We start from the raw sequence: 18,820 nt of genomic DNA on the forward strand, positions 1-18,820 counted from the left end.
TAATATAATTTTTTTTTTTTTGTCTTGTCCGTTCCCAGCGCATGCACAGATCCGCCTCGTGCCGACCGACTTGTGGTTGTCTCGCACCCTCAAGCACTCTGACTTCCTTCCTTTTGCTTTCCCTAGCCGTAGGGGACTTTTATAATTATAATAACAATAATAATTTTTATTTATTTTTTTATTTTTCCCTCAATCCTGACAATCTCTTCTTTGATACACTCATCTTCTTTTTTTTTTTGTTCGGCCTCTCTTCATTTGGTTGTACAGTCGTTGTCGTCAGCAAGAGAGAAAGAATACGTAGTAGTTACGAAAGTCTCGGGACGGGACTTTGGCTAAGTTGTTTGCGCGCCGCTTAAGTCTTACCGGACTGCATAATATTTATTGACGATTGCGATCATCTTCTTATCCTGTCCTATCCTACTTGGTTCTTACTCTTCTTACTCTTCCTCCTCTTCCTCTTACTCTTCCTCTATCTCTTCCTCTATCTCTTCCTCTATCTCCATCTCTATCTCCATCTCTACTCCTATTTTCTAGTTGATTTTATTTTTGTTCCATCTTTTTTATCAACATCCACGAAACGAACAAAAAAGAACGACCTCAATTGGGGTCTTCCCCTAATTATAATAATACTTACTTCCATATTCTAATAATATACCTAATAGTAATAATACCTGGCTGTTCGAATTCCCTTCGGACTAAGGCTACCTCGCTCAATTAACCTCGGAAATCCTTTCTTTCTCGACAGAAAGTCGTAGCGATTGGCTGACCTGCTGCTGCAACTGCAACTGCAACTTTGCCAGATCACAGTACTATCAATCCTCATCCTCCAGACAGGACAATCGATCCTCTCACGATACCATCTAATATTTTATATATTTAATATTTTTATTTTTTTATTTTTATTTATATTATTATCATTAATATACTTCTTCCTCTTCTTATCCTTCCTCTTTTTCTCCAATCTCAGTCAGCTTCAATCGAATCTGTAAGTCCATTTAAGCACATTATTGTTGTTTCCCACCAACCAAAAACACAATCTCCAACATTCCACGACACTTCCATATTCTCTCTCTCCCACACGCAAAGCCTTCCCACAGCCACATTCCCAAGTAGATCAAGTAGCTTCGGAAGCTAACGGCAACAGTGACCTCAGACTTCTAGCTTCTACCTATCTTCTCATCAGTTCTTTTGCTCCCAAGCGGCCCTTGTCTGCAGCATCCTACCGCAGACAAACATCTGGGCAAGCTTGCAGTAAAAGAACTCCCATCCTAGAAGCCACACCAACCGACCAAGTGGAGCTGCTACAAGGGTTGACCACCACCCCCTCACAAAGCCTCCTCTCCAACCTTCCCTCCCAACTCTAGCCAGATCATCGTCCTACAGCCTGCTTGATAGAATTGCCTGCTCTTTTTTCTTCTGTTGAAATAAGCTGAAAAGGGAAGAAAGGTCTATATATCTTGCAGTGTTGGTAGACGTCTCTGTCTCCATCTGAGTGTCACCTTTCCGGAAGGAAAAAAAAAAAAAAAAATACCAACGACGACCACGCACCGAATATCTCGCTCGAAAGGCATCAAAAGCTTTCTTGTGAAATTCACACGTGGTTCCCGATGCCTCGTAAAGCTTCGAGCTCCGTTAGCAGCATCATCGACACCCCGAAGCGTGCAACTGTGAGGACGACGAATAAGATCGTGCAATTCTTTGCGTCCTCACAGAAGCCTTCGCCGGGTGAGACTAAACTCTCCAGCTCCTACCCTGGTGCACTTCCGAAAAGCGCCCCTAGTATCTCCCTGCCGACCATCTCCTTATCAACCGCTACCGGAGAACATACCTCGGAAGCACCAATGGTTGTTTTTTCGCCGGAAGAAGCTCGTCGGACCGCTAGGAAGCATGCACAGTTCGGACCTCTCTTGCATTCGAGCCACAAATATGTCAGCCAACATAACGATGGTGGAGAGCTCGAGGAGCCCATAGAAGATGAACCTCCGTACTTCATCATGTTCACCACCTATTTCTCTTATCTTATCCTTATCATATTCGGGCATGTTCGGGATTTCTTCGGCAAGCGATTCAGGAGCAGCAAGTACACCAATCTTAAAGCTCAAAATGTAGGTTTCATATAGCTCCATCCAATAACCAGCCCCGTCTTCTAACACTAGCCGTAGGGTTATGCTGCATTAAACAGCGATTTCGACAATTTTTACGTTCGAAGACTAAAGAAGAGACTCGACGACTGCTTCAGCAGGCCAATCACTGGTGTTCCCGGCCGATATATCACACTTCTCGGGCGTGAGAGCAAGGACTACAATGACACCTTCAACATGACCGGAGAAAAGATCGAAACTCTCAATATGAGCTCCTACAATTACCTCGGATTCGCACAATCCGAGGGTCCCTGTGCTGATGCTTCTGAAGAGAGTATCCGCAAGTATGGTGTCAGCGCTGCCGGAACCAGATCTGACGGCGGTACCTTGGATCTTCACGTGGACTGTGAGGCTCTTATTGCCCGATTCGTCGGAAAACCGGCTTCGATCCTCTACTCTATGGGTTACGGTACAAATGCTTGGATCTTCTCATCTTTGGTTAGCAAGGGGTGTCTTATCATCTCTGACGAACTCAACCATGCTTCCATTCGTACCGGCGCTCGTGCTTCTGGTGCCATGATTGATATGTTCAAGCACAACCACATGGGCGACTTGGAAAACAAGCTTCGCGAGTATATCTCCCAAGGTCAACCACGAACCCACAGACCATGGAAGAAGATCCTTGTCGTCGTCGAGGGTCTCTACTCCATGGAAGGTACCATGTGCAATCTCCCTGCCTTGGTCAGACTTCGAGAGAAGTATGGATTCTATCTCTTCGTCGATGAAGCTCACTCCGTCGGTGCTTTGGGTCCCCGCGGCCGTGGTGTCTGCGATTTCTTCGGTGTTGATCCCCGCGATGTTGATATCCTCATGGGTACTCTTACCAAATCCTTCGGCGCTAATGGTGGTTACATCGCTGCTGAGAAGTGCATCATCGATAAACTCCGTGCCATCAATGCTGGTGTCCTTATGTCTGAGGCTCCCGCCCCCGGTGTCGTTACACAGATCACCTCTTCCCTGAAAATGATTACTGGAGAGCTTAACACTGGCGAAGGCGAAGAGCGTCTTCAGCGTCTAGCATTCAACTCCCGTTACCTCCGCCTTGGTCTTAAACGTCTTGGATTCATCGTTCTTGGCCATGATGACTCCCCAATTGTTCCTCTTATGCTTTACAACCCCGCCAAGATGCCAGCTTTCTCGAGAGAGATGCTTAAACGCAAGATCTCAGTCGTCGTCGTCGGATACCCCGCCACTCCACTAGTCAGCTCTCGTGTTCGTTTCTGTCTGTCAGCAGCGCATAACAAAGACGATCTTGATAGATTATTGAGAGCTTGTGACGAGGTTGGTGATGAATTGGACTTGAAGTTGTCGAGTGGTATCGCTGGTGGAGCTATCCCTCTCCCCGAGGGGGTGACACCGGAGATGGAAGCTGAGAGGATTGCAAAAGGTGGAAAGGTTGCTGCGCCCAGGTGGCCAGTTGAGGAGGTTATCAAGAGGGGTGTTCAAGATACCAAACTGACCCTTAGGTAGATGGATTTAAAGGCTCTACTTTTTTGTTTACGTGTGTTCGTGAGTGGATGTAGTTTTTCGCAAATCACTATTTTTATAATATCCGGCCGCAACAAAGCCTTTTAAAACATCCACTTAATGGGTCGGTTTGGGTGCTCTTGCTTTTACCTCCCCCCTCCTTTTTTGTAGCCTCTGAGAGGACGAGAAGGGAAGTGATGATATATGTTCATTTCTACGTTTCTGTTCCTTTCCTTTTACAGCGTACACTTGTAATAACTGACGGGGAGGGATGGGCGTTTCTTTTTTATTTTTATGTGTATCCACTCGCTCCCGTTTAGCCTTTTTTTCTTCTTTTATCTCCTCTCCCTTTACCCTTTTCCTAACATCACGCATTCTCACGTCGGTACAATAACATTCACCACAAAGCCAATACTTACGATAACGTCAGAAACACCCATTAGACCAATTCCGTTTTTTCAGTTACCTTTTTTTTTCTTTTCCAACTATTTTCGCTTCACTAGATCTCTCTTTTTAACTGATACCCCTCGTTCATGACCCCCCTTTTTTTTTTTTAACATCTTCATTTCTTATGGTCTTTTAGATGGCATCTTATACCCCCGCCCCCAATTGTACTACTACTACTACTACTACCACTACCACCTAGAAACATGCAATTGATGAAAAAGGTTTTTTTTATATATATGTTGAAAAAAAAAAGAAGAAATTGAATGGAAGAGGGAGAAAGGAAATCAAACTTCCGGAAGGGAAGAGGAATGTATAGGAATAAGAATTATACTAGTATGAGAAGGAGAAAGAGAAAGAGAAGAAGGACATACAAAGAAGAAAAACAACAAGAAGAAGGGGACCAGGAAGAGGAAGACGTAGAAAGGTCAAAGGCCCCGGTGGTCCCGAAGGAATATAATGAATACCTACTACATATTTATATGTGTGTATGTATGTATACTGTACTTAATATAATAATACAGAAACAACGATCTCAAATTTAAATACTTATATCTCGTAAATTTACTAGAATTAATGCTACTGCTTCGCAAGTTAACTAGTAGCGGCCCGATCGATATCAGTCAATATTATCCATGTCAGCTTCGGGTGTTAGTTATGTATGTGAATTCATGAATTCACTCAACTTAACTTGAATTCATGAATGGATACCAAATTACAATATATATACTATAATATATTATACTACTACCGAAGTTATCTAGTGACGAGACCACATATACCTAATTAATATATAGTGAGTCGATGCTGATCCATGGAAAGGAAAAACGGGGGGAAAGGCAGGAAGATACACCAATATACAATACAAATACCTCCACAAAACAAAAGGAAAGGAAAAAAAGAAATAAGGAAAGGAAAGGAAAGGAAAGGAAAGGAAAGAACTAAAATACATAAGATTTTCAAAATTACTATTCACGTTTATTGATTGAATGATATCATAACGCATCAAAGAGAGAGCGAGGGAGCAAGAACCGATTGCCGTACCAATGGTATGAGGAGCAAAAAGAAAGAAAGAGAGGAAAAAAAGCAGAAAAGCCCTCGAATTTGAATCATTTAAACGACATAAAAGAAGATATCTTCCCCACATCTATCCCACACCAAACAAGAAAGAAAGAGGTTGTCCCTCCTTCCAGGAGAATATACATAAAAGCACCATCTTTTAGGCCTCTCCAAATCTCCCTCTCTCTCTTAAACTCCTCTTCCCTCCAAAACATTCTAGAACCTAAGCAAGAGAGATCCCAACAAAAAGATCGGGAAGGATCTAAGAACTAGAGGGAAGAAGTAAAAAAAAAGAAAAGAAAAAAAAGCGCTATGTGTGGATGTGCGAGAGAGCATCAAGGAGATATGCAAAACGTCTAAACATCAATCTTAGAAGTCATAAATTGCCACAGACTCTTGATAAGATGATCTGGAAGAGTGTACAGATCGACATGAAATTCGCCCTCTATAAGTGCCACCGTTTTTTCTAGAAGTTAGCAGAATATCCTCAATGGATAGAAAGACGTCAATATTTGGGGTGAATGAATAGGAAACGTACGCTCGACATCATTCTTGATGTAGGTGTCAGGCGTTTTATGTTCATGAACCATCTGGACAACCTTCAAAAGATCATCTTCCTCTAGTTTTGGCAAACCATCGGCTAGCTTCTCCATGTCAATCTATAAAAATAAGATAAAACATCAGCCTGTATTCACAAACCATAGTTGCATCACCCTCTTATACAAAGGGCCTCTTACATTCTTCATGCTGCGACTGGCTTTCTTGCTAGATTTCTCCTCAGGGGCCGCCTTCTGCGACTTTCTGGTTGGCGGCTCAGCTTCACCCAAACCATCAAAGCCAGGAACAGGTCCAGATGCTTGCAGAAGTTTCAACAAACCAGGCTTTGGATTGTTGAAGGTCTATACAATTTCCCATAGTTAGATAATTTGAAAAACTAGTAGTAATAGTAATGATGATGATAATGGCGCGGGGCAACTTACTATGGTAGTAGTAATATCATACTTCGGCTGCTGGAAGTGCAAATCATGCTTAATAGTGTGGTCACCGCCTTTGTCAGCGCTGTGGAGTACGATCTCCATGTCGAATTCACCCCATCCTTGCTCCGAAAGCTTGAATGGGGGTCGCTTGATAACTGTCCATAAACGTCATCAGCATCCAATTTTCCATAAAGCATAAAAGTATATAGGAAAAGAGAGAGAGAAGGGTATACCTCTGTTTGGGTTTTGGAAAGTTGGATGCAACTTGTATGTGACCTTGTCGAAGCAGTTGGCAGGGACTTCATTCCCCTTCTCATCAAGGAGATGGATGACAATAGCCCATTCTCGCATTGGGAACCCTTCGGCGACGGGTTTGGCCCCATCCCTGTATTTATTCCACACAATAAATGTGAGTACAAACAATTTAATGGATAAAAGTAGGACACCAGGAGGATGAAGGTGTACTTACAAGACGGACTGGGTAGTCGTCAACCTAACTTTTCGTTTGACCTGGACAGGCATCTCTGCTTAGCTTTGGGAGCACTGTTGAAAGTAGAATAGAGCTGCGACAGTAGAATGGAAGGCTATGTGAAGATGAATGGTGTGGGGAGGAAGTGCAGTGGATACGATAGCTGGTTGATGGTTTGATGAGCAAGGTCAGACCAAGAGAATGTAACCCAGCAAGGGAGTTGGTGAGACGGGTTATGCACGGTGGTACAGAGCCAGAGTCAGACGGCCCATAACCAAGAGCACCCAACCTGCACGCAACCAACCATCGCCACCTCGTGTTGACTGTGTTGCAATTACATCTCCAATTCGGTCTCTCTTTCATCACGAGAGCATCTCCTTAGCCAGCTCCCAGCTTCCATCCAAGTAAAACAACCTACCTCGGTCATCTTGAATATCTATACTCCGAGACTCAATACACCGCCCAGCTTAAGCTTTCCAGCTAATTGATACTCTCAAAACCCTGACTCCAACAGCAAACCAAACAGAAGAAGTAACAATGATCCCAATTCCAAAAAAAATAAACTGAAAAAAAGGCCGAAAGAAAGGATCCGAAAACTCCGAAAAGCAATTAAACCGAGATTTCAAGAATATGGGCCGTAGACGTGTAACGTATATATCGGATATCGGTATGCCTAACTTCGTTGACAGATAATAGCTATTATATACGGTCTGGGGTACGTTTCCTTGGTCGTTACACGAGGGATATATGGGATGCGCCGGCCGTTCGCAATGTATGTCGACTACGAATATCCACGGCTCTGGGTGTTTCTGTCGGGACCAATTTCGTCTGTATCAGATTGAAGACGTGGGAACGGGAACACTATGCTTTTTCGCGATGGGATGTGTTTTATATGAAAGGGCGAAAATCAAGACGAGTGCCCGTTGGATTTCTCTTTTGGAGAACGCGCCTTAGCGGATGCCAAGACCTGGCGCTTCTTTTTCCAACAGGATCTGGCCACTTAAGAAAGCTTCAAGCTCTCGCACTTTTATTTTTACCGTATGTGCATGTAACAGTAACAAGGTATTGTAATTGTAGAGGGAGCAAATGCATTCTTCTATTGGGGAATCCAGGGCTACAATCTCATCATCTCTAGGAAACGTTCGAAACTTCAAAGGGAAAAAGAAAAAAAGGCTGGCTTACATGGCACATCTAAAAGACTACAGGACAGGAACGATTAACTTGACGGGAGGGTAATAAAAGGGAAAGGCCCGAATAATCTATTCAGGTAATAACGGTCAGGGATGGAAGGGCTCCTATTTCCTTAGTTCTCTTCTCCTGATCTCCTAAGTATATTTCCGAGCCGGGTTGTTTTTTGATGGCAAGGCCCGTACAAGATTGTCATCTGTAGTTTACAAACCAAACGGGAGGGTTGTAGGACAAGCGCAGATATCAAATCAAAAGTGGGGTATGGGGTGAAGGAATAGGGTAGCTATAGCATAATGATATGAAATCAGGATGTCGTCTGGGGGCATAGGATATGATCTCTAGAAGCGTCGAAAGGAAACGTAGCAAGCCGTTCCGCCGATCATAAGATAGCAGGGCTTGTAGAATTTAAGCCTTGGTCTCTTCTTCTTCTTCGGTCTTGGTTGGGTTGACCAAAGCCTCATTCTCTTGCTGTGCCTTAAGGAAGGCTTCCTTGAAGAGGTTGGCATCTAGACATACCCTGTTAGCATGATGTCCGCTCTAACAATTTAATTCAGGTGAAGGTTGCATACTATCGCTATTGGCAAATCGGATAGCCAAAGTCTGTGCCTCTGGAAGACCCTCGCTGACATCAGCGGCGACGTTCCAGACCCAACTCCTGTCACTTCCAACATTTGGTGTTAACTTCATCTCGGGGGTGACTATATCATAGTTGGCATTTGTTAGTTCTCCCGCCCTTGGAATTTGCACTGTTTGCTAATTGATAAACGTACTGTAGTGGTTGGCGCAGACTTTGTGGGTCTTGTCTCTTCGCATAACCAAGCGGGTCTTCAGGTTAGCCTTGTGCTTGAGGAGCTTGACGTCACCAGTTCCACGCTCCTTCCACTCTCTAGAGTCCTTATCGAACTTGAAGAGCTTGGCTCGCCTGCACCAGGAATGTTAGTGATGTTCTCGAAACTGTTATTATCGTTGGGATAGATAAATCCGTACATCTTGAAGGTGGAATCCTCGGTCTCCTCAGCTACTGGAACCTCAACAGGCTTGAGAGAAACAACGGGCTCGAAATGGACATCTGGGGATTCCTCGACTTGATCCTAGATAGTAAAAAGCGAGTCATGTCAGTTCTGATCATCAAATCGCGAAGTACGAAAGAGAGTAGGGAGAAGTAAATAACAAACCTCTTCATCGCCACCCTTCTTTTTCGAGGAACCACTTGGCTCATCGTCTCCTTCGTCGGGCTTCTCCTCGCGCTTCTTGGTAGCACCACCAAACATGCTAAAGACGCCGCTGGAGAGATCGAGAGGCTTAGTCTCCTTCTTCTCCTCGGTCTTGGCCTCTTCGGTAGCTGGCTTCTTCTCCTCAGCTGGAGGGGCAGTATCGACAGGCTTAGCGTCGGACGACATCGTTCTGTAGGATATTGGGATTTTGGATGAAGATGGGAGTTGTAGGTTCCTGAGAAAATGAAAGGGCGTTGGGCGGTTAGCTATAAGCTCCGATGGAAAGCTCCTGCAAAGTTTTTCATAATAATTTTTTTTTTTTTTTTTAGGGTCGGGTTTCTGTTCAGAAAACGACGGTGGCGTGGCGGGGCAAATATTACAGAAGACAGAAAGGGCGGTCCAAGCGCTGCAAACAATGGAGATAGACAGATACATACGTAAAACGGTTTGAAGCTGAACCAATAAGGAATGGGTCTAGTTATGGCGATGTTCCTGAGAGAGTATGGGGGGTTATAATCATGCGAGAGGGTGGTGTCGTTTGGATGCAAGGAGAAGCGGTTCCAAGGAGGGGTGCTTGTTAGCTCCCCTCTCACCAGGGGCACAGTCCACGGACAAACAAACCCCACATGCAACACATCAGGATCTAGATCCCTCCTGCTATAATAGTATTATATAGCCCTTGTCATGAGCTTCCAGGCCTCAAGATAATTAGAGATCCGGGTATGCTGCGTCTTTTAAAAAAGTAGAACATTAAAATGTAATTGGAGAACACATGAGGTGAGCTGATATCTTGCTAGATTATAGATTCTATTTCACTGGCGTTGTGATTCGATATATCATGACGTCTAGGGTATATGCTACGAAAGGTCAATAATACGAAGACCGGACAATTTTAAAAAGGCCAAGTAAAATCCATTATAACACCAGAACCGACCAGTTTCCCCGGAAGACAGACATACTGCATGTATGAGAGATTATCAAAGAAAAATAAAAAAACAAGAATAGATGGTCCCTTCCTTTCCAAACTGCGCCGAAACAAATTTCCCGTTCCCCCCCGTCCCAGAGCCCCCCTATGTCCTTCCCATCCTTCCATCCGTAAATTGCAAAAATACACTCCATTCTGAATAACGGCGTGTATTATACGTCCGTCATATTTCAAGTAAACCAAATAACTAAAAGGGTAATAAAAAAAAGCGGCGATTTTGCGATAGCCTATTACCGGAATATAAGCGGGGCAGGGTTTTCAAAAAAGAAAGAAAAGAAAAGAAAGAAAAAATTAACAAAAGAAAGGGAAAGAGCAGGCATGAAGCATGGGACGAGGGGAAGAGGAAGAATAGGTCGGGATGGCACAGCAGCAGAAGTGAAAGAACCTAATAGCCGACAATTTGACGGAAGCGTTGGAACAAGAACAGTATATCCTATCTGCTGTTCTTACACTTCCCAGTTTTTCCCTTCTTCCCCTTCTTCCCACAGGAGACCGAGTTCTTCGAGACCTTTAGCGCCCGCTTCTTAGCGATTCTCTTAGAGGCTCTGGTACGAACCCAAAGCCTACTGGCGTTCTTGCGAGCCTTTTTGACCTGCTGCTTAAGCTGGTCTTCATACTTCTTGAGGGACTTCCGGTCGAAATAATTATCGATTTTCAAATCGTCGAACCCGTTCCTCCAAAGCCTGAGTTGAGATTCGACCGTCTTCTTTGCAACCTTGGACTGCTTGGAAAGTTCTTGCTGCAACTTAACGGCTTCCGTTTGCAAATACCTCACCTCCTTCTTGCAGATGTTGATTTGCTGCTTGCTGGTCTCCTGGATCTTTTGGGCGTAAACGTTTGCCTTTGATGATGCCTTGTTGACAGCCTTTCGTAAGTCTGAAGATGTGGCGAGCATTGATCTTTTCCAAGCCATTGTGCTCAACCATGGGTTTCCAAGGTCGAGGATGAATGACTGGTTGATGATTGGCTTATTCTCCGTTTTGACTGTGATGTTCAAAACACCCCAAGCCTCACTCAAGTCCATCTTGACGGCATAGACGCCACGGAAAAGTGTAACAACCTCAACCGGGACGGTATGGTTCTTTCTCTTGACGTGGACAATCAACTTCGGATGCCATCTTAGAGATGCGAACTTTGTGGGTGCTCGAAGAACGATATGACCGTCGCTGATGGTATACATAGCAAACTCATTTGACTCATTGGCGGGGAGCGATGGAATGTCAGTAACACTCAACGATTTGATACCAGCAGTCATGATACTGGAAGGAACCCGAGGTAAGACTTTTGGAGGGGAGGATGTGGAGCTCTTAAGCTTTGCCGAAGTGGTAGATGGTGACTTGCTCTTCGTTACAGAAAGGCTTGTGGTAGATGTCGAAGTGTATACGCTCAAGCTCGTGGAAATTTGAGACTTCGATGTGAGGGAGTTTTGAATCGGCGATATCAATGCAGTAGAGGTTTCCAGCTGAATATTAGAAGGTTTCAAGAAAGAAACGAAGACAACAGAGAGGGCCAAGCAGATAGTGCTGAGTATCAATCCAGCCACGATAACAATACCAACGTTGAAGGCCTGATCTTGTGTCCTCCCTTCGAAGGCTTCGATGATTTCTTGAAACTTATCCCAAATCGTCATGCTCTTCACCATTGAACGGTCTTCGTCCTCGTCCCTCTGTTTAACAATGATTGCCAAATTCCTGCTGAGCTGTTGGACATCAACATTGATAAAGCTATGCATATCTACCGGAAGCTCTTTGTAAACTTCTCGTAGCCTCTTGCCGTCCTCGGTCCTCTTACGCGTTTCGATAGCTATATGGAGGGCATGAAAGTCGATATCGAATTCTTCGGTCGATTTGTAAAGCTTCTTATCGGAAATGAAAATGAAAGGGACGCCGTGGCGTGAAAGGAAGGAACGGGCACAAGATCGAGTTGCACGTTGACGAGCATCATCACTAGCTTCACAATAAAAGATGGCAAGATCGGGGAGTCTCCAGCCCGGAGCCTCCAACTTGTCGAGCTTGTAGCCGGCCCCAGCCTTACGTGAGCGAACAAGCATCCTTGGTTTGATAACTAGAGACAATGTGTCGAGATCCGTGTCATCGTTTGAGGGGTAAGCAAAGGCACAGGTATCCACCGCCATTTCTAACCCGAACGACTCGACGAGTTCGACGTCCGGTGTCGAGGCAGAGTTCCCAAATGATGTCACAGGGACCACGTTGAATCGGGCCGAAGATTTGGAATCTTCAAGGCTTTCGTAGGACGTCGATACAACCAAAGCGGCCCCGATTTTCCTGAAGATTTCGTCTTTAGCTGACTCATCACCGACGTAGAGGACACGGAAAGTGTCCTTGACGCTGAGTGGGTCAACTGCTAACGAACACCGAAGAAGAGAATATAAGTTCTTTACATCCTCGGGAGCAGAGGAACTAGCCAGGACTTCCTTAAACTCTTCTCCGGTAAACTCTTGAAGATCATGAGCTAATGTAAACTGAGGTCCCAAGGGCACGGGTTTTTCATCGAAACGGATGGTAACATCGCTGAGCGATTCCTCACTGACGACATTGTGGACGGTAGGAGGCTCGTGCTGGTCCAAGCCGGTATAAGAGGGTATACCGGCAGACTCGAAGGTATCGGGAACATCAGGAACAGACTCGGGATATGTCGAGCTCTGAAGATCCTCGTTGGGACTTTCCTTTGGAACTTCGGAATTAGGACTTGGGAAAAGGAATTCCTGCTCGTCACCCTCGCCTTCTTCGTCTTCATCGGCAGTGTCTTCAGCTAAGGAGGCGAGGGACGAGAGGTCATCGTCGTCGTCATCCGAGTGACTTGGAATAGAGAGGTCTGACAGTATTTCGTAAGTGCTCTCGCCTAGGAGGCCGTCATCACTATCGTCCGGATGGGAAATCATCTTGCGACTTTTCTTAGACATCGAGATGTAAGGGTTGAAGTCCTGGCTGCGGCTCAGAACTTCGGCGGGATAATAGGGGATCCTATGGAGTTGTTGGCAGAGTGTTAGTTGGGAAGCCTTGTCTGGAGTCATCGTACGTATTAATGTCTACGCAGGCTGGTTTGGGAGAAGAACGCAGACAGGCAAATGGATGGAGCTGGAAGGCACGACAAGCAGAAAGGAGCTTACTAAGTGGAAAGTTCGGACGGAAATAGGTATTGATGGAGAACAGCCAGCTACTTGGATAGCTATGACTGAATAATCTTGAAGCTTGTTCAGTTCAGGTGCTGCCAGTGTCCCTGAGCCTTGCGCCCATGAGATAGTTTGAGAGGGACAGCCAGTGATACCCCGCCAAACAATGCAACCAAATGTAGCGGGCGGACAAACAGGGCTGATGAACAAGCTTAAGCTTACAAGCTCCGAAAGAAAAAGGTGGATAGTATGAGATTAAAGTATGAACACGAAGGGGAAGGAGAAGTAGAAGGAATACAGTTAAGCAAGTAAATTAATATGCAGATTGCTTCGTGTCTTTGAAATCGATGATTGAGAAACTGGGACTTCGACTGAGATACAGTGCAGTGCAGATGGAGGGCTACCACAGGATCCCGACCGTTACCTGATGAGGATCCTGGCAGTCTAACCGGGAATGGCCAACAGCCTGTAAAAGGAAGCAGGACAGGACAGCACCACCTACCAGAGATCGGGGAACAACTAGCAGCTATACCCTCGAGGATATCGAGTACGATCTTAGTTGAGTTGGGTATCAAGGGTATCGAAGTATGAACTGTAAATGTCGATACGACGGGCCTCGTAGGAATAGATAAGACTGTCTGGTGATTAATATTATTGTGACGGTGAATGTGAATGTGAATGTGAAAGAGAATGACAATGACAATGACGGCAGCCTCGAAGCTCCGAGAATGTGTTAAAACGCGGGGCTCACCGGCTCAAGTCCGGCTACGTACTACTAGCTACTCTTCAAAACAAAAAAAAAAAAAAAAAAAAAAAAAAAAGAAACCTCAAGGAGAATCCTAGACACCATTATAAACTAATGATGATAATAGTAGATAATAAATTATAAAAATTTAAAGAGGTCCAGCTAGCAAACGGCTGTCAGTTCGCCGGATCGAGTTTGTCGTACTGAGCTTATCACCCCACTTCCTCCTTTGATGCGGAGATCTCGCGCGGTCACGGCTCTAGCTTTGGCGTGTTTTTGCACTCTACTTAACTTACATGTACAAATATAGTATACGATCAGTATATTAATATCTTTGGAGAAACAAATCAATATGAGAACAATGGTGTATCAAGAAGATACATCCATAAGTTAAGTATCCCATGCAAGCTAAGGATACCGAATCGATGCTTACGTAGGTAGTGAATATTCGACAATGCAACGGCTGTTGACGTGACGTGACCTGCATGCTTTCAGTCTCTGCTAAAGTTCACCCAAAATCTTAAATTTATGAGTATACTTACTTAGTATACGTCTACTCCATTGCGATCCTTTAATTTCTAGATTTTTCATAGTATACTAGTATTAGTATTTATCTAATATACATCTACCTGCATAACGATCTCCGAATCCGAAATAGTTAGTGTATAGGTAGATACATCTTGTATCAAGAGTGTACTCGAATAGTATACTCATCTACAGGCCGAATGAAACACCGACATGAGACGCCCGAAACATGCACATGCATGATAGGATTTCGGACTATTTCTTTGTCACCAATATTTGGCGTCCATGCGAATACAACCTGCAGCCGTAGAATATACTTATAATAGAGGTAAGGGTTTTTGATTGATATATTATTTATAAATATACACCCGGTTCCGTAGCTAGCTATAGGCGTCTATGCAGAACCCTTCTCGACTGTTTTAATATTAAGCCTTGTCATGGCATTATATATCTAATAGATGTATACAAGGACATGACTGGTGAAATGCGGCTCTGCGGTGGTCGGTCCGTGTTTCATTCCTGTTGCATTAGCCCGACCTTGCAATTGATCCGTGCTCTGTACTTACAATGTCATGTCATGTCATGAGCTCGACCATTAGCATCCACCAGCTGCCTACAGGCCTACAGGCTCTCACCGACTCGACTCCACTGACCAACACGACCTGGTCCAATTTTGGTTAATTGCTGACCGGACCAACTGTGGAGTCGGAATCGGCATACGGTTAAGTTTTTCGCGAACTGCGAACTTTTAATTTAATTTCTATGTACCGACTAACTAACATGTGGATCTCGATCACTCGAATCAAGCTTTTCTGCCCAGGTAGCCTCGCTGGCTAACACTGGCACGGTACGTTGGAAACATAAACGATTCGATTCTAGGGTCATAATACTTCGAATCATCAGAAAGAAATTGAAGAAGCCAAGGATGGTCCTCACAATTTTCGTACCCCATGCGCAGACATACTCCGTCCGGGAGGGCCGTAAAAACACGCGCTGGCATTTGAACAATCTGCAGCTTCCCATGCACGGCGAAAAAAAATGCGAATGCATGGTATATCTTTTTCGACCCTCACAGAAAAGAAGGACTCGAACCCGACGACTTGGACCCAAGCCTGGCCGTCCTGCAACCGCTGGGTAAAATGTACGTCGGTCCTCCGACTTTGGAGTCAAAGCACAGTCAAAAACAGAACTATTGGCGGGGTGAACACTATATGTGACAGAAGTATGCATTAATATCGCGGAATCTTCCTGGTGGACGAGTTATGGCGTTCCCGGCCGGCCAAGTCCAACGACGGGAATCGCAATTGCAATCCTGGCGCTGCATGTAACAAGCTTAAGATCGCTGCTGCAGCAGCTAAGTATGTCGAGTCGGCGCAAGCACAGAATTTATTTCTAAAATGGTGGTCAGGCTGCCCCCCCCCATTTTATCCTCGGCCTTGTGGTCGCCCCCCAATGGCAACTAATCGAGTATTTGTCGAGAGAAACGGATGATGGGATGCCGGAAAGGAAAAATATCATATGAAAAGCCTTGTCCAACAGTTCTCTCCACCCATGACCCAACCCTGACACAGTACACAGAGGTTTAGTCTACAATTAATTCTTCGATTACTCATGCAAACGTCTAAACATCCCAAGGTTCACGTAGATTATTGGATAGTTTTAACACTTTATAAATTATTTTCTGACCTCTTCCTATGCGGCTGATATTCGAAATTCCATAAATTGAAAATTTCCCTTGCCCTTTCTGTTGTTGTTTTCTCTCATAGACAGATAAGGTAGGTGCAGATAAGAATGAGCCAAGTTTCCGTCCCTGGTCTTTAAACCCCGGGGTGCTCCCTCCTTGCAGTAACTAGACTAGAGGCTGGTCGTCTTACACCATCCACTCATCCAATACCTATTGTTTCTCCCTCTTTCTCTTCTTTCCTTTTGTTGGCGCTGGTACCCTTTAAGTAGGAGAGAACCGCTTTAACAACCGGGGTTCCGTTTATATTTATCCACAATTCTTTTCATTCTTTAGAAGCTCGAGCTCTTTGGGATTAAATTCAGCAAGCTGGGCTCAGTTCTATATATACCTAGCCTATATATATATAAACAATTGTCCTTGTCATTGAATTAATTCTGCGGCTCTCTTTTCTTCCCTTGCGCTTTGGATGTCTCGGGGGGAAATCTTAGCTTAGGACAACGGAGCCCTACGAGGAACTCGCTATTGACGACAATTGGTATTAAACGGGTCCATATACTGGTTTCACTTGGCCTTGCTATGTGGGGAAACCTCTTGAGCTGGTTCAATATTTAACTCGATTTCACAATAATACTAAGAACGCCATATTCGATCTGACCAACCCTTCGATTTAAATATTTAAGAGCGCGAATATCGCTTTTTTCGATTCCAACAAGAGCCGAAGTTGGTTTTTGTACAAAGGGAGGTCGAAAGGGAAATTATATTCGACAAGCGTCGGTTAGCGGCATACGGTACCATTACATTAATATATATTCGACAAAAGACCAAGACGAATTCGCGAATATCGATATCAACCACGGTCAGGGATATATACGCATCATGAAGTCCGAAAGCCTCCGACTATCAAGACTATTATGTCTTGTCTTTTCCCTTCTCTTTTTGGCCGGAACAACTATTGGACAGGATACAAGTAACGAAAGTTCGATTTTTGCATACACCGACGAAGATTGTGTCCAACGGCCTCGGCCTCGACAGCCAGGTACACCGGACGGGGCTTGTCATAAAATCGCAACAGCAAATGCTTCGTCGCTGACAATAGCCTTTCTCGGCCATGGTTGCACAAGTATGTATAGAATTTCCAATTAATTCCCTAATCCCTTAAAAATCAAATGCTGTAACGTTACCTTCCATACGCTTATATACATCTTTATAAATCCAACCAAACTCTAAACCCAAATACATTCTTATTCAAAAGAAGAAGAAAAACATAAATTAATATAATTCCAATTTCTATCCAAATAGTATCTGCTTATAGCGACGAGAATTGTACCGAAGACCCTACCGCCATCCGCGAAAACCAATGTACCTCAATCGGTGCCTTCTTCCTCTCCTTCTCCGTCGATAACTGTACTCCAAACCCTCCAACCACAATCTCAACCCGCATCCGCACCCTCTCAACCTCCAGTGCAACCAGAAGTACAGGCACCAATAGCAACCCCACAAGCCCAGGAGGCATAGACTCCGACCCTCCACTAAGTTCTAGTTCCACAACTTCCACCCCACAACCATCATCAGGTCTCTCATCCGGCGCAAAAGCCGGAATAGCAGTCGGTATAACAATCGCCGTCTTAATCATCGCAGCATTAATCATCCGCCACATGTTCTTCAGAAAACGTCCCTCCACACCTCCAGTAGCACCGGATCATACAGCCACAGATCCTACTGATCCAGAAAAGAAACGAATATTCTGGCCGTTTGCGAGGAGGAAGCCATCCCACATGTTTCCCCCGCCGCCAGCAGAGTTGGGAGGATCGTATCCAGACCACGAGACAGCGCAATCGCAGCGGTTAATGCAACCTACGACGGTTTATGAGCTTTCTGCGGCGCATTATGGGGAGTTACCTGTTGCCAGAGGCAGCGCGGATGAAGCAAAGTAGTTTGAAAGATAAAATGGTATTTCTTTTTTTTTTTTGGCTTTTCCTCTTTCAATCCTTTTATTTTTTTTAAACCGAGGATTTTCTATGAGAGAAAAAATTATCATGAGTTTATAGCGGTAGTAATGATTTATTCTAGCGATCGCGGGGCCTTCTGCTATCTTTTTTGGGATCTTTTCCAAATTTTGTCGTTTGGTTTTTTTTGTACAATGCGGTCTACGATTTGAAGTTTGGGACTTTCGTTTTCTGTATTTTTTTTTTTTTTGTTTGGGGGAAATTGTATTAATACATAATATCTTCGACCGGGCTTCGAAAATGGCTTACGCATACGAACTACAATGGTGTAGATCCTCATACTTTATACCCCCGAAGTGCGGGTTAATAGCTAGAAGCTACAGACTCTCGGAGATTAGCCAGAGTCGATACTTTACATATTCAGAGAAAATTTAAAGAGAAATCGATGACTAAATCGTACCCAGACCAGATTCAAATATACTTATCCTAATGCCATATACGCATATATAGCTTATACTCCATTCCAAATACTTAGTTACGAGACTATCCAAATACCTCTTCTCACCCTATTTAAATTTAATAATCACCGACACGTCGAAAACGAGCCACTGGTTTACGAGATAAGCCATGACCAAATAAGTTATATATATCAGCTACCCAAAAACCTGCGTTGTAGATGTTGTATTTTCCCTCGTCTCACCACCCCAGTCTCCAATTTCACGCAATAAAGGCCTCAATTGACAGAAGGAAAAAATTAACCAACCAATCATCAACTTTTACTTATACCTATAACATTAATATCTACCCTTAACATGTGGCATAGACTAATACAAACGGAACATG

General features: G+C 44.3%; 5 protein-coding genes across 5 annotated transcripts; 2 read left to right on the forward strand and 3 right to left on the reverse strand.

Annotated features, from left to right (window-relative positions):
- Positions 1-1,607: 1,607 nt before the first annotated feature.
- On the forward strand, positions 1,608-3,611 carry AOL_s00215g158 (uncharacterized protein; the record flags this gene model as incomplete). The annotated part of the gene is made up of 2 exons (XM_011129360.1): positions 1,608-2,105; positions 2,163-3,611. 2 exons carry the CDS (start codon positions 1,608-1,610, stop codon positions 3,609-3,611), a joined length of 1,947 nt encoding a protein of 648 aa, XP_011127662.1.
- Positions 3,612-5,467: 1,856 nt separating this feature from the next.
- AOL_s00215g159 (uncharacterized protein) lies at positions 5,468-6,610 on the reverse strand (the record flags this gene model as incomplete). The annotated part of the gene is made up of 6 exons (XM_011129361.1): positions 5,468-5,556; positions 5,650-5,770; positions 5,849-6,010; positions 6,092-6,243; positions 6,322-6,473; positions 6,558-6,610. 6 exons carry the CDS (start codon positions 6,608-6,610, stop codon positions 5,468-5,470), a joined length of 729 nt encoding a protein of 242 aa, XP_011127663.1.
- Positions 6,611-8,150: 1,540 nt separating this feature from the next.
- AOL_s00215g160 (uncharacterized protein) lies at positions 8,151-9,145 on the reverse strand (the record flags this gene model as incomplete). Its single annotated transcript, XM_011129362.1, has 5 exons — positions 8,151-8,251; positions 8,315-8,443; positions 8,516-8,667; positions 8,733-8,836; positions 8,921-9,145. The coding sequence occupies 5 exons, from the start codon at positions 9,143-9,145 to the stop codon at positions 8,151-8,153; spliced, it is 711 nt and encodes a 236-aa protein (XP_011127664.1).
- A 1,232-nt stretch (positions 9,146-10,377) lies between these two features.
- AOL_s00215g161 (uncharacterized protein) lies at positions 10,378-12,978 on the reverse strand (the record flags this gene model as incomplete). Its single annotated transcript, XM_011129363.1, has 1 exon — positions 10,378-12,978. One exon carries the CDS (start codon positions 12,976-12,978, stop codon positions 10,378-10,380), a length of 2,601 nt encoding a protein of 866 aa, XP_011127665.1.
- Positions 12,979-16,907: 3,929 nt separating this feature from the next.
- Positions 16,908-17,965, forward strand: AOL_s00215g162 (uncharacterized protein; the record flags this gene model as incomplete). Its single annotated transcript, XM_011129364.1, has 2 exons — positions 16,908-17,151; positions 17,331-17,965. The coding sequence occupies 2 exons, from the start codon at positions 16,908-16,910 to the stop codon at positions 17,963-17,965; spliced, it is 879 nt and encodes a 292-aa protein (XP_011127666.1).
- Positions 17,966-18,820: the final 855 nt, after the last annotated feature.

The sequence above is a fragment of the Orbilia oligospora genome (genome assembly GCF_000225545.1).
Source record: "Orbilia oligospora ATCC 24927 unplaced genomic scaffold scaffold00215, whole genome shotgun sequence".
Lineage (NCBI taxonomy): Eukaryota > Fungi > Ascomycota > Orbiliomycetes > Orbiliales > Orbiliaceae > Orbilia > Orbilia oligospora.